General features: G+C 43.5%; 1 protein-coding gene across 1 annotated transcript in view; it reads right to left on the bottom strand.

The window, feature by feature from the left end:
- magi3a (membrane associated guanylate kinase, WW and PDZ domain containing 3a) overlaps positions 1-16,354 on the bottom strand; it is a 108,027-nt gene that overhangs the window by 21,008 nt on the left and 70,665 nt on the right. The window contains exons 4-8 of the mRNA XM_079173370.1: positions 7,250-7,456; positions 4,150-4,312; positions 3,236-3,315; positions 2,487-2,544; positions 85-191 (exon numbers count right to left, since the gene is read on the bottom strand). Of these exons, the coding sequence (XP_079029496.1) occupies positions 85-191; positions 2,487-2,544; positions 3,236-3,315; positions 4,150-4,312; positions 7,250-7,456 (615 nt within the window). The remainder of the gene's footprint in view (positions 1-84; positions 192-2,486; positions 2,545-3,235; positions 3,316-4,149; positions 4,313-7,249; positions 7,457-16,354) is intronic.

Here is a 16,354-nt window from a genome sequence, read left to right as displayed (position 1 = left end):
CAGCAGTGAGAAGATCAGAATGATCTCACGCCATTGCAGATTCTTTCTGCTCCAGAGGGCTTCACTGTGTGTGGGTGCAGTTACCTGAGGGTGTGGCTGCTGGCGGCAGTACTGCAGTGGGCGCGTCAACGCTCAACTTTCTCTTCGCTTCCTGTACTGGATTCTCAAACTGCGTCTTCTGGTTGATGTGGCTGCACAAGAGAGATAACAACATGAGATGATTAGTTTAATTGTAACAAAGTTGTTAAGATAAAGCTTTACTGTGCGGAGGTGATACGTTTCCATCGGTATACCAATCATCACATTCCAGATAAGGTTTCTGCTTTTGTATTTCTCTGTGGTCTCATGTTCGGCCTCGCAGAGCACAGCTTGTCCACTCTTGATGCTGATGCTGGATGTGACTTAACCTATGCTGGGTAGACAGCATGTCATCTAGCATACAGGCTTTTCTAAAACAGTATGTAAACCAAAAAAAAACAAACCCGTCTATGCCAGAAGTGTAACACACAGAGATAGATTGAGAGCATTATCAAAACCTAAGACATAAAAGAGATGAATTGACATCCCCAGTGAATTGAAAGACTCAAAATTGGATCGAGAGGATCAGCAGCAATCTTTGCTGCAGTAGTCCACTTTGCCACGGTGGGATCAGCATCTGCTCAATGCATTGTAATCCCAGGATCAAAAGATTAAATCAACTGTAGATGGCTGTAAGCGACAATGTGCCCCTTTTTCGATGGTCTTCCTTTTAAACAGCTTTGAAAATAAACAGCTTTGCTGACTCGGGATCAGCAGCTATACTTAATTTTTTTTAACAATTGCCACCTGTGTGCTGAAACCTTTCCTGCTACCTGGATGAAAGGTCCCTCCACGGTTGGATGGGAATGGAGAAAGGTAGCTTATCTGCGTAATGAGCTTGAACAGTTGTAAATCCCGCTCATGACAGCACCTTGGGAAGGCGAAATGCACTGATGCTGCATAGGGAATCAGCCACATGCTGAGACACTGATGTGTGTGTGTGTGCGTGCGTGCATTCAACAAACAAGTGCTCTTGCTGCGTACGACTCATGCACAGAGATACCCTTCCCATTAAGTCTGGGGAGATAAACATTTCCCTCTCTTTCATTTCCTCTCTGTCTAACTTTCTCACCCCTTGGTTGCCACACCTCGTGTTTTGTTCGGCAAAAATAATGACACTTTGTGTCACATTGTTGCATTCGGTCGTTCATTCGCATCAAAATTTGCCAGACAAAGAGACAGAGACAGGGGAGAGGCAGCCTCTCAATGACCCTCTTGCATAAACATGCGCACTGATTCCTCCCCCCCCCCCCCCCCTCCCGCCTGCAGGTCTCTCCCTCTTTGACCACAGTAATGAAACTAAAATGGAACATTGTGCTCTTGTTTGCACTCTTGATCTGAATGGAATCTCGCCCCTTGTTTCGCTCTCAGGGACCCTAAACCTTCATTGTCTGTTGCCTACACTGTCTTTTCTCTTTCACACACACAAGCACACACACACACACACACACACACACACACACACACACACACACACACACACACACACACACAAAGCTGTAAACCACCACTGTTATCTGTAGTGTTGTGACATAATTGCTTTCTACAGGACTGTGGGAAACAACCATATGGACAATAGCATATGCCACAGGTGGCATATGCTATTGGGTCCCCTAAGATTCACACACACAATACTTGTCTACGTCTGGAATTCAGCTGTACGGCTTTAAGTTGCAGAAGATGTTAATATAATAATCGAGAACAACATCCGGTTCTGAAAAGTGGAGCTAATGCGAAACTTCTTTAAACTTGGATTGCTTCTAATGTCCAGCAGGGGGAGACTCATCTGGTTGCAAAAATAAGTCAGATTGTATGGAAGTCTATGAGAAATTGACCCTACTTCTCACTTAATGTATTACCTCAGTAAACATTGTAAACATACCACTACCACAGTTTTGTCTAGTCTGGGAGTTGTCGTGTTTTTGTCTTATACATTTTGCACTTTCACAGTGTGTTTTCAGTTCATGAAAAAGTTAATTGTGACATTTTTACTCCCATAAAATGTCTTATTCAGCATTCGGCTATACTCCAGCAACCCTCTTGTGTCACTTCTGGCTGCAAAAAACCAAGATGGCAACGCCCAAAAACCAAGATGGGGACGGCCAAAATGCCAAACTCATGGCTTCAAAACCGTATCCGCACACCAATGGGTGACGTCACGGTGACTACGTTCACGTCCTATATACGGCCTATGACAACAACACAGAACTCAGTCAGAAAAGTGTAGTTAGTGAGAGGACCCACACAGGTATACAGTTGGTTGAAGCACTGGGTTGGACCTTTAGTCTGTCACTTCAACAAAGACACAAAGAGACTGAATATGAGCAAGCAGCAGGCCATATTATCCACCACAATTCACAGCGGTATCCCCCTGGGTCCCCTTAATGCACCGGGAGAAGTCTACTCACTCTACGTAGTAGGTGCCGAACTGCGGGTCCTCGATCTTCTCCCAGCCGTAGGGCAGCTCTGGTGGGAGAACAGAGAGGGAGAGGGCAGATGTGAATCATTTTTGCTACTGCTGAGGCACCACATGGACAATTGGACACACGTAATGAGGCGTGTTGCTTTGACTGGCAGCTTCACAGCATGCCTGCCTACACCTAGAGAACAGGAGGACGGCTTTTTTTTCTTTTTTTTATGTCACTATGTGTTCAGGGCTTAATACACATTGCGGAGGAGGCAGGGAGAGAAGTAGGAAATGCCGAGTTGTTATATAGCCTCTCCGGAACATAATAGCCTTCCTTTCCAGCAGTGTGTATGTGTGCAACATCTTGAGTCTCTGCTGCTGTGTGACAAACACACGCGGCTCCGAGGAGATCTTAACGCAAGAGGGGACCTAGGAAATTGCCTTTTGAGAGATGCTGCACTGATGAGGTCCCTGCATGTGTCCCAGAAGCCATTAGGAGGAGAGGGGCAGGCTGAAGACTGGAGGTTTGTTCTGTGTCACCGGCATGACTGTGACCAGGCCCGCTCAGCTGTTCCATCGCCGTCTGTTAGCCAGCGCCCTCTTCAGAGATTCAAGGGATGCACACACTGCTCTGCGCAGCAGGGAGTTGGGATGAAGTCTTAAGTGTGTATGGGTAGGGAGGACTGAGGGCTTTAAGTGCCCAAGTGCAAATGTTACTACCGTACCGACTATCTGCAGATATGGTCTCACCTCCTTCCTCGCATTTCTCGGGAGGCTTTGCCTTCTTGGCAAGGCGGGGGTCCAGCCAGGTCGTGGTCTTGCTGTTGTGACTGAAGTACAAAGAGGAGACGCGACTTCAGGCTTCAGTAAAAATCATTTCACAAAAATGTAAGACAGTGCGACAATCAAGCAATTACCGCAGCACTGGCAACTCTCAAGAGCCACTGAACCCAGGAGCTATTCCACCAGCTTTAACAAACAAACAGAGCTGAAAGCTCCCTGAAAACAGTGGCTAACTTCTTATCTTGTTGGATCAAACAGCTTATTAAAAAAAGACTTTACATTTTAACAAAGCCTAGAAGACCCTTTGAGGTAAAAGGGAGAGAGAGAGAGAGAGAGAGAGAGAATGGGACAAAGTAAAGAAGGAAGAAAAGGGGCAATACATAAAAGCACAAAAATAATAGAGTGAGCAGCGGCAGAGATCATAAAGAGCAGAACTGAGAGAGCAGGTCAGGGGTGGCGAGCTTCATTTAGCCTGTTGTTTCTCTGGCTGGCAGAATGATCTATTGATTTAGCAGCGAGCAGCGGCACCTGGCTCTGTCAGTAGCTCAGCACTGACTGCTTGCCACACTAACGGGCCAGGTAAACAAAGCAGGGCCTGCTACTTTTAGTATCAGCCAACAAACACAGGGGGAAATAAAAGAAAAACGTAATCGAGAACAACACAACTGCCATTGTTGTGCCCGCAGATAGCTTCTACGTCCAACACCTGGTTTGATCCGGCACAGAGGAGTCCGTCGGATGGGGAGCAGAGACGACTCACCGCCAGATCTCGCAACACATTTTGGCTCACCATGGTGGTACCATTTGCATAATGCTGATGTAATGGGATAGTAATAAGACCAAAAACAATGCAAGCAAGGAGCAGGAGAAAGGTTACTTACTCTATGAAATAAACCATGCCGGTCTCCGTGTAGGCCATCTCCCACTTTTTAGGCAAGGACTCCTGACTTTCGTCCTGTGTGTTCCACACGCGCAAGTCCATAGCCGCGGCTGACTGGTTGTAGCTGGGCACCGTCTTCCTCCACTCCGCCTTGTCTTTGTGCTCTGCGGCCCGGCATGATGAGAAGGACGCGGGCATGGAGACAGAAACGGGAATGGGTTGGCAGTAAAGGTATGGGAGGTGGTAGAAGGAGAAAGAGACAGGAGGTGAGAATGTGGCGCCATTGGAGCTCCTCTGGGCTCCTTGCATCTCTCCCCGCTGCTGCTGTCGCTCGAGTTGATCTTCCCTCTGTACACTGGGTGGACGGTTACATCCACGAGAGAGCAAGGGGTAGAGAAAGAGAGGGAGAGACAGAAAGAGAGAGTGCACAGAGAGAGGAAGGAAGCGCAGCAATTGCCATAGGATTTGCATGTCAGCAGAGATGTGCTGGAAACTGCCTCCCAGGCAAGGGCAAGAGCTGACCAATGCTTCAACACAGCCGCGAGTGCCACATCACAACTCTATTAGCATCACACAGGCTGCTGCATGTGTGTGTGTGTGTTTGCCTAATCTTGATGTGTGTGTGTGTGTGTGTGTGTGTGTGTGTGTGTGTGTGTGTGTGTGTGTGTGCCTCTCTGTGAGATGCTCTTATCTGCAGGTTTTCATCTGGCTGTGTATGACCTAGCTTCATCGTGGCATTGAATGCTCAGTCTGTTTGTCTGGGGTAATTGAAAGGCGGAGATGGGAAGTGACAGCTGTTGGCTGGAAGAAGCCAAGAGCTTTGTGTGGAGAAATTGGGGCCTCTTTTTCATCATGGACCCCATGGAGGGGCTTCTGCACTTATAAAGTCAGGACTAATTGACTCCATGTAGACACTTGCTCTAGGCTACAGCAGCTCTCAACCCTTGTGGCGATAAATTATCTATGTTGCAGATAGGGGGACGCGGGCTTTGTAAATTGACGAGCATGCTAACAGGACACAAAAGAAAAACGTCTGCTAACAAGGACGCATCACCATTATTGAACTACCTTCAAGACATGGTGATAATGTCTTCCTCTACCCCTTGTATAATACATCCTCACCGCTTCAACAATTCAATACATCCACAGACAGCATTTGAGATAAGACAACTCGTGAACTGCAGAATTGGGAGTGACATCGTTCTACAATGTTTTTTTTCTTGGCTGGGCTCCACACTGCCATCATTACTGCCCAGGGCCACAGAGATGATGCGTCTCTGACAATGTTATTCTCTTTTGCTTTTGGATGTCGGATGAGCAATTGCACGCTCGCTGATCTTTTTCTTTTCTTTTTTTTTTACAAACTTCCCCCGTCCTCCATTGACATGTAACCAATGTCTCACAGAGTAAAGTTGCTTTCCCCCTCCCTCCTGTGGATGCTACATATGGTTCACACAATACAGTGTTATTGGGATCACGCCTGTCTGGGTCAAATCGAGCACTAAAAGCACATAAACAATTTTTTTGTAGATTTATTATATGAGGTAATTAGACAGACAGCTTCACTTTACTGCATTTTATTGGCTGTTTCAAATGCTGTTTGATGGGCGACTTCAACCGCAGGTGCATTTCACATGCAAATGTATTTTTTTGCCCATCACTATGCAGCCACGACTGTTTCTCGATGTTTGAGTAGACTAAACTTAAGCTTGTCATAAGCTCTGAGGTGATGTTTTCCATTGAGAAAAAATGACTTTCGGTTTCCCGTCATGATTTCAATGTGCATGCAGGACCGGCCTCAGGTAGCCAATCAGAAGCAGACGGGTTCATGGGAGTAAAAGTTAAAAAACTAAATTATAATTGCAGTAGTTTTATTTTTTTCCATGCTTTACTATGTATGAGAAGACCCCAAATGAAAACTGTAAGTGGACTACTTGAGTAATATAAACTAATTATTTAAACAGCCTTTGTATAGGAATGATTCTGTCCCAAGCCTTTTCATCCTGAGCAGCGGTAGATCATTGTAACCGTGTATACAAATTTATGTTCCAGATGGGTGTGGTGGGGTCATTGGGAACATACCTGAACTTGGTGCGTTCACTACATTTACTATATGTTTTAGTGCTGATAGCAATAACATGATGATGGCATGAGAGTTCTTATTTTTCTCGCATTGATAAAACGTCTTCGCAATCCTCGCAGTTGCATTGCTCTATAGTCTATTTAGGCAGGTGTCAGCTAAGACATTTACTTGAATTTACAGAATGGTCAGTCTATTTTACTTTGCAAGTTGTGATGCAATTATCTTGACATGATGTTTGGCTATTCACTGGGTCTTTTTTTGTGCAGAGAAGCTCACTTGGCTAACAATCTGGAGTGGCGGTGCCATACAGCACCAGGCCAGGGTGTCATTTGGACTGGTCAGAGGCCCGACATTGAAGCCATAACAGAGGACAGGACAGCTGAAGGAGCCTGCTCCAGCTGGAGAAGTGAAGGGCCAGAAGCTGCTACTATGTTCAGTTGGCTGGTTTAATATGGGTGAACGGTATTATGAGAGAAAACCTTTTCATATGGATGGTTATTATGTAACATGTTGGCCCATAGTCTGACTATTACCATTTAAATTGTAGTGTTGATAATAGCACAGCAGTTAGAGGATTCCTAACTGCTTTCACAATGAGGACCATTCACCATTAGCTGAAACATGTTCAGATTTTGCCTGTGCCATGAGCCACGAGAGGACAGCCAAACAAGAACAAAGTCTAGCCCTCTAACCGGGGGATTGCTTCCATTGATCTCAGCCAGACTTTGACTGCTTCTTGACTTTGCAGTGCAGTGATTTAGTGCTGACGTTGAATACAGAGCAGCTAATCCTGGCAATGTTTGTTTGAGAAAAGAATGAGGAGGAGCAAAGAAAAAAAAGGTCCTGTTGTTTTGCATTATGAGAATAATATAATGAATGCCTGAACATAAAAATTATTAGAGCAAACAAAGAACTGCTGGGGGTTTCATTTCGGCAAAAAGCGGTAAGAAGCACGGCTGCATAACAACTAGTAAGAACTGCAGAAGCAGTAAAAGAAGAAGACAAAAGCGTCTCTCACCAGCCAAGCCGTTGACCATAGGAGGCCTCTCATCTTCCTCTTCCTCCTCTGGTGCAACGCTGTCCTTTCTGTCCATCTTACTGACAGAGGTTGTGCGTTTTCGCTGGACCTCCGTGTCAAATTCCTCATCAAACAGAACCTGGTCCACCAAGTCTGGCTGCACGGGGCTGGGCTCTGCAGGGGGCTTAGGGGTCCCATAGTAGTTTCCTGGAATATAGAGAGGGCGACAGAGACAGACAAATATACTTGTGAATATGTTTTACTTGTAGAAGACTTCTGGGAGTTCAATGCATAACCAATGTGACCCTCCGTTACTATCTAATCTCAACCCGTACACTCAGCTGACCCCATCTAATCCTAATCTTAAACCCATGCTCCAAACCCCACAACAGCCCCTTGTTGAAGCTAGGATGGAGAGATTGTTGGACCGCCATGCTCGAATAGATTTTTCTACCCTTGAGAGTATATTTGGTCCTCATGAGTATATTAATACCAAAAGGGTGCACACACACGTAGTCCCAAAGGTTAAATACTGAAGGAAAGAATTGCCGATATTGACTTGGCACTACACCGCAGAATAGGAAGAGGCAATTAAGCACCGATGCAGCTGGAAAACCGCTCTGTCGATACCAGATCCAGGAAAAGACCATCTCCCCTCAACTGTAGCAGTTAAATGATTTAAAAGGCACAGGAGAGTCTGATTGTTAGCTACAGATCATGTCTTGGCAGAGCCGTATTGCTTGGAACAAAATGAGGCCGAACCTTTACTCCCGTAACTCAGGTCTTGGAAAGGTTTCTTGGACGAGGGACAGTTGACGCAAATTATTCTTTGTTCATTCCAATTGGATAGCGCTATCGCTGTGACTACTGACCCACACTGTCGGCTCTGCATCGTTTTACCAACAGTACCATGTGGCGAAACCATCACACAGGGAGGGGGGTCATGTCGTCTTCCCGGGCCTGAATGCTGATTATGCGCACCTGCCATCTAGCAAGAGAGTTTCTAATGTAACAACAGAGACATACGATTTTCTCATTTGTTTTATTATATTGTTACTGTCCAATTTAATCTTTGTGTTAATTAATGTACTGCTTTAAAAAAAAAAAAACAGACCAAAGCCAAAGAGCCTGGGCTGTAGCATTATAATTTGTACTGCTTCATTCCCCAGGGAACTGTGGGTTTACGCCAAGGTAGCTTCTCAAGCACTCGATTGCCCCTTTAAGTCCATCAGCTTGCCTTTGCTGTCATGCTGGTGCCTAAGGCAGCAAACAGCCTTCCACCACAGAGCGAGTCTTCGTCTTTCCTCAACTATTGGAGAGGGGTGACCCACTTTACCACTCACTACCTTCTCTCGTCCTGCAAGAGAATGCTGCATAAACAGAGAGGATGAAAACTTCAAAGCACAAGAGGTGAGAAAATAGTTGGGGAGGAATGGTGCAAATATTGATTCAATGGTGGTTCTCTGTGAATCCACAGTCCTCCAGTATTTGTGTGGGATTGCAGTGTTTAAGAGTGAGCTGTGTCTGAGTGGCTGAGCATTGTATTGGAACAGTAAAACGGTACATCAGGGACCGGACAGCCAGTGCGATGAAGTCCGCTGGGAAGAAGAGCGAGCAATGAGTATGGAACAAAGGAGGAAGGACTGGAGGCAGCGGAGAGAGGGGGAGACAGAGCGAGAGAGGGAGGGAGAGGGAGAGAGAGAGAGAGAGAGAGAGAGAGAGAGAGAGAGAGAGAGAGAGAGAGAGCACTTTCTTACTGACAGAAATGTGGCAATGGAATTAAGGTTCCACACCGAGATAAATGAGGCAAAATCTTTTTAAAGAGTTTCATTCTCCTTTAAATACATATTTGATTTGACTCACATATAAGTCACAATGACAGCACAGAGGAAACAAATCAATTTTAGAGCTTCTTTTTTCAGCTGTAATTATGACATGCTACATAAACAATCAACTATAAAGCGCAATTTATCTGAGCGCTATGTTAAACGGAACATTATAATTGATCATGGCAATTACATTAATCCGTGTTTGAATGTATGAAGTATTAATTTCGGTACCTTATCCAAAACCATTAAATCCTTTCCTAGGTTTGTAATTAATAGGATGCTTACAAACGAAATGCAAATTGAGGGAGTTAAATTAGAAGTAGTAATTTGCTCTGTGCACTCTGAAGCTCAGGCACACGTAGCTTCTGTAAGTACCCATTAGCTAGGAGCCGGGAGAAAGTGGCCACAATAAGGAACTGCATTGAGATGAATTATGTTGTAATTATATGGTACTAATGAGTCTCAGTCGTTGATAAGAATGTATAACTTCATTCAGTGTGGATGTAAAAATCCTGCAGCCTGAGAAGAAATAACTCAAAAGCCTGGAGGCTGGGGCAGAATTAAGTGAGATGTCTCATTGAGTTTTACTTTAAAAGGTGCAGTGTGTAGGATTTGATGCCATCTAGTGGTGAGGTTACAGAATGCAACCAACTGAAACGTGTCCCGTGGGCTAAGCATGTAGCTGAACTACGGTGGCTAAAATGATCATTCTAAGGAAACAGGAAAAGACATCAGTTGTTATTTTCAGGTGATTATACACTAAAGAAAACACACTCATTAATATCATATTACATTTCTGCATCTAATGCTACACACTGTTCTTTTAAAGTTATTTTAACAAAATGCAGTTTAATTTAGCCTTCATATCCTGTAAATCTGGGGCACAGTGCTCCCCAGCTTTCTATAGTCAGCTATATGATTTAGATTAATGTATAATCATATTACAATATAGTAGTTACTAAATATCCACTGTTTCATTTAATAGAGTTAGAATGCGCAATCCTATTAATATTCAAATGTGACAAAAAATATTTATTTTGATCTGACAACTGCACATAGTGTGTTTCATCAGTTTTATCTAGCAATAACAATTAGAGTTTATTATTAAAAAACGCCACAACATGGGCAACAAAAGTGGCCTAGATCAAACATGTAGATATTTCATATTCTAATCAATAAAAGACTACAAAAGTAAATAAACAGCTATAGAATATCAGATTAAATAATGCCTAAAGGCCAGTTATCGTGCACCTACATTTTGGTATCTGGAGTACCTACCAACTCACAGACTGGCAGACACTGTACTTATACAAACATACTCTAGCAGAAAGAGTGGTTATGAATTAGCATGGAGAGAAAAAAAAATCTTTTTTTTGGTAAATTATTGAGCATGACAGAAACTGCCAAGTGTCAAGACTCACTTTTGCTTGTAGATTAGCACCCACACTGCTGCTGTGTCCGGATAGAATCTTTTTTATTTGAAGTTCGAAATGGCTCATTTTGTCATCGACCCAGCACTATTAGACAGGCAGACGAGAGAAAGTAGTTTGCCCAGATCGTCATCTAAATTCAAGATAGTTAGAGCTGCCATCATAATAGCTCATCTGGTGATGTGGAGGCTGCTGCTGTGCTTTCCCTCACGACTGATGCCGGAGAGAGAAATCACCGATCTAACCTGTCTGTTTGTCCTGATGTATGATTCTGCCTCATTAACAAAATGCCCGATGTCTCATTATCAGGACAAAGACCGTCCCTATTGGGATGCTGGAACACATTCTAAAACCAGTCCTCATTTGAATAGCATGTCTGGTCACCCTTTGGCAACCCCGATTATGCCACCTCAAATATTCCACCTTAATTACTGCCTTAGATTAATGGGTTGTTTATTCTTGGAGAGAGAAAAAAAGAGCCTGGGAGCCACCATCCCACCAGTTCCCCATGACCATGTGTGTGTGTGTGTGTGTGTGTGTGTGTGTGTGACACCTGTTGATACGGGCACTGAATCAACACGTCAACATGCTGTATTCTATTAGGAATGTAACAATGAACAAGACATGGCGCAACAACAATTACCGTAATATCTATGAAAGAATCATTCTTCCCACAATCAGGCCATAGTGATGGCTCAGATCTCCGTCCTTGGTATTCTACAATATGCTCAACGGTAGATCGCCCACTTACAAACACTTCAGCTATGAGCATTTCAAGCAATAATACAATACACAACACATGCATACAAATGATATATTTACTACTGTCCTGTACTACACTTACTAATGTGTGTTCTACCTAAATTGATTTATTATTAGGGCTGGCCGATAATTCAATATGATGATTAATCGTCTCTCAATGGAATCATATCAGGATGAAATCATATATTGAAACACAATTACGTCATCTAAGTTGAAGAGAACTAGCACAGCTTCCATTACTGCAGAATACAGCGGGGCATACAGCCCAAGTGGGTTCTCTCTGCATCGTAATGGTGGAGAATAAATGTCCACTTGGAAGCCAAATGTTGGGTTAAAATAAATTGTGAGTCGTGATTTCCTACAGCAGTGTGCAGGATTGTCGTCATTCATTCATTTAGCGTTATAGTTCAAATCCTGAGTGCCTACAACCAAGAATTCTGCTCACAGGAAGACCTCAATTAAATCAAACTATTGTCTTAATTACTTTTGTGTGCATGCATGTATAAATAGTCAGTGTATAGCTGGAAATATATTCTCATTCACGCAGGACTATACTAAACTTTACTACGTGGTCATTTCATAGAGACTATTTAGTAAACTACCAGAAAACGGGCTACATTGTGATATATATTGTTATCCAGGTATGAAATGAACGGGAGGTCGGTAGTAACGAGTAACAATTACTGTGTAATAAACTAAAATAAAAGGTATAATATTAATGTCATATTTTGTGACCACAGACTGGGAATATTGTCTGTCTTATATGTGGCATGTAAGAGTACTTTTACTTGAATACAGTTTGTGGCTACGCTACCTACCTCTGTAAATTACATACATCTGGACAGAAGATTTTGACCATAAGACCAGAAGTATAAAAACTACTGATGAGGTTCATATACGTCTCAATTTGTTTGTTTGTTTAACCTATTAGAAGCAAAGGTTAGTCTTAACGAGAAGAACAGGACAGCGGATAAAAATACTACTGCTCATCACACTGTAAAATTAAACATTTCTGGTCATCAACAGATTATGCAATTTCTATTCTTGCTCCTCTTTAGTCACGCTGTGGCAAAATGACAAGGAGCAGTCTTGCTAAAGGTAACATCAGCAGAAACAGTGCGCACACAGAGGACTGACAAATTCGGCATAGTGTGATTACATTAAAGCTCTTTTGCAGCTTTGAGAGAGTGGTGGGTGGACAGTGCAAAGCAAAGCCAGTTTCATTTTAACAGCCTGGGCCAACGCTTGCTTGGCACTGAATTACACAGCTATTCAGTCATGTTACACATGCAGGGTTGTGTTTGCTGCCAATAAGAAGCAGGTTCATGTCAAAGGGCGTATTTTATTTATTTTGTTAAACTTGCTTCCTTAAAAAAGGGTTAAAAGGTTTCTGTGCCCAGAGAGCTGAAGTATACACTACTAAAGCTGTGTGTGTGTATGGGTGAGAAAGAATGCCTGTATATGTGTGTGTGTGTGTGTGTGTGTGTGTGTGTGTGTGTGTGTGTGTGTGTGTGTGTGTGTGTCACGTCATCCGTTTTAGTCAGCAGCTGTGAGCATATCTCATCCCCAACTCGTGGGAATCTGATTAAAAATGAGAGTACAACTGTGACCAGAGTTGAATCTGCAGCGAGACGTAATCTCTCTTAATCGCACTATAACCTTCAGAAAAAACGTTAATTATAAGCGGCGATGGAAATGCTCGAGAGCAAAGATGCATGCGGTCATGGTCATTTAGCGATGTGCAATAGCTCCGTGTTTTTAAAACACAAATGGTAAATCGGAGAGACACCCCTTCTGTCGTGGCAGTTTGGGAAGAACCTCTCAAAAAGGGTTTATACTCGGGCACAGCCTTCACCAGCCCCCCCACCCCCACCCCCCTGCCTCTTTGAACCTGCCAGCCACAGTCACAGACCCTCATTAATCATTGAGGATGGGCTTCCACTCTCTGGGGCAGTGCCCTGGCTGCCGGGGCCGCATCACTAACTACCAGTGCCCCGGGCGGGTGAAGCCCGTCTTGTGCTCCAGCCTTGGCACAGGGCTCCAGTCCTGCTTGGCATGGATGCTCACACTTCACAAGCCAACCTTGTTAACCCCGCATTCCTCTGCTCCCCCGTGCTTGTGTGTGTGTGTGTGTGTGTGTGTGTGTGATATTTTGCAAACAGCTTCACAATCCACTGTTAAATAACGTGGCTCTCATCCTTTGTAGATTATGTTCATGGCCTCAGTCTGTGCAGTGACACCCAATGGAAATGATACATCCTCCGTGTCTTTTCCTTCCATCCTTTCTTTTTCCCTTTTCGAGCTGCTCATCCATCCTAACCCCTTTCCTCTTTCTCCCTCCATCTTTTGTTCATCCACTTTCTGTTTCAAATATACATTTTTTTTTCTTTGTTCTCTTATTTTACTTGGACGAGCGCAGCAGCAACAACAACAACAACAACAACACTAATCCGACTCCTATGATATCAGCAGTGCAGTCCTGAGCGCGGAGGCACTTCTTAATCCTTCAAGCCTCCGATTTGCCGGTTCCTCGGAGTGGGCAGCTGTTGCTAGCGCAGCACCTTTGCACCCTCCCTCCTCCGTGACTTCTAGCCTGTTGCCCTGCTTCTATCTAATCCACAGCTATTCAGCTTTGCCTCAGAACTTCACAAAGCCCATTATAACAAAAGCGACCCTATTATAAAATGGCTGAAGGCAATGTGACCCAGCACAACAAGGGGACAGTAAATGGCAATTTATTTAGCAGTAAAGTCCATGATTGTCAAGGGGAGTACATTTTGTATTTGCAAAAACAAAAAGGACATTTCATCTTCATCCCCCTTTTTTAAGTGTCAGCTAGAAAGTACCACAGCCTATTAAACAACGATAAAAAGAAATGCCCACGATAGAAAGGCATATGGAATGCATACTTAATAAATGTTAGCAGTGTCAGCATAACGTGGGTAGCAATAAGACATACACGTTCATGCTGCTTCTTCAGCTGAGATCTTTATATCCACTGCCGCTTACTTTGAGCTTCAACAGAGAGAGATACCTGCTGTCCTTGAATTGTGCTCGTCCTTTCCAGCTCGCTGTCTCAGTCATGAATGATTCATATTACTGGCTGTTCTTTCCCGACCACAGTGAGGGGTAGAAAATTGGATATGCCCTCATTCACATACATGCAGTCCGGCACAGCCAAAGTAACAAGTATTACTCACACATTGACACTTTAGTCATTCTGTAAAAAGAAATCTGGCAAACTAATCCGTCTTTGTTTCTGTGCCGTTTAAACTTCCCCATCCACTTTACCAGCGGCTGAGTCAACGTCGCTGCTCAGACCTGCTCAGAACGCAGAGAGCGAGACTGTTGGGAGTTGAAAATGTAATGGATTAATGCTGAGGAGCGAGCTCATAAACACACAATTTTCCTCTTTTGTGCTTGGGGAAGTATTTTCTGAATATTGGCCTTTCGGAAATATCTTTCTATTATTGGTGAGCGATGTGACAACCAATCTGTGAAACACTCATTGTCTCAGATACTGGCTCAAGCAGAGCAGTGGGAGTGAGTGTCTTGGTTACAGATTAACCGTGGATCCATCCAGCCCCTGTTGTTCACAGGTCAGGAGGATTAGTCACAGCGGGGAACGGGGCTGCCCAGGAACGTGCTTCCAATCAATTCGCCACATATACAGTGAGTATAGCGGTGCACTAAGGAGGGCATATCACAAACAGTGAGAGAGAGAGAGAGAGAGAGAGAGAGAGAGAGAGAGCGAGAGAGAGAGGTGGCTAGTGACTGGCAGCAATGAAAAAGTACAAGGGAATGAAGTTGTGGTTTCCACTGAGCCCTTGACACTCAAAGCTCAGTTCGGTTCAGATTTTGTCGCACAAGAGGGACATTCTTTTTGCAGCATGGAAACAATCAAACCCAACAAAACAACACAAGACATAAAACGAGTGAATACTATAACCACAACACAGAATAACATAAAAGAGTCCATGATGTTAAAAATCTGCAACTAATGAATAAGATAAAACAAAGTGCTTGGGTGAACCAAGAAGCAGTTTATGGCGTCATTAAAAGCTCTTTCATACCAAGTGTGGATTTCCATCCCAAACATTTTATTCGAAAATTGATAAAAACAGATTTTGTGGATTCTTATGAATGCTTATGAATTGCGGCACTTTTGTGCAGGAGATAAAATATTCGGACTAACCTCGATTTCAGCGAATTTCAACCTGGGGGAAATAAATGTTTGACCAATGAAAGACTTTAAATTATTGCCGTCATTATGCATAATAATTAGTCATGTGCTTCTGTTTGTTGCCAGGAGAGTGTATCCTCTTGTCAGAATTTTTTTTTTTTCCTGTCCAATTGGAGTATTGTTTCTTTAGAATAATTGTCAGTCCCTTTGTCAACATCCAATAATGTACGACAAACATTGCGACTACTACCTCAAAAAAACAAATAAGGGACAATATATGGCTTGAGATCGCACAGCAGCTGAGATAAGATTAATATAGCAATTTAGCCGATATGCACTTGTTAAGGTTATACGATTGTCACTGAATGGGCTAGCCACATCAGCTAACGTTAGCCACATCAGCTAACGTTAGCCACATCAGCTAACGTTAGCATCAAATTTGGCGTCTGATTAGTTTATCTATTGTGTTTTGAGGACTTTCCGATTCCCACACCGCATTTTTGCCTCGCACTGGTGAGAAATGTGTTTTAATCTGCAGTGTCTACTGCATAAAGAACTCAATCTAAATGAAATCCTGTTGATATCCACAAAAGTTGAACTATTTTTGCACCAACAAGTCCTGACATCCTACAATACATGTTAGTACAAATTAAAGAAAATCTTTCTCCAATGCATTGCTGTGTGAATGGGCCCTCAAGGCTAATTTTACAATCTACACTATACTAGCCGTGGTGACAAGTAACAGATCTGCAGTCAATGACTAACTCATCGTGGAGAATTCATTCATTATGTGGTAAATATCTCCCCCTCCCCCTTTCCCTGCATTCAAGTGCCGGTCTGTCTGTAGATCTGTGTTTGTCTAACAGTTTATCTGTGGAGACTCGGAGGTCAACAGTCTGGG

This window comes from Pholis gunnellus (genome assembly GCF_910591455.1).
Source record: "Pholis gunnellus genome assembly, chromosome: 2".
NCBI lineage: Eukaryota > Metazoa > Chordata > Actinopteri > Perciformes > Pholidae > Pholis > Pholis gunnellus.
This window is presented reverse-complemented; position numbering and strand designations above follow the sequence as displayed.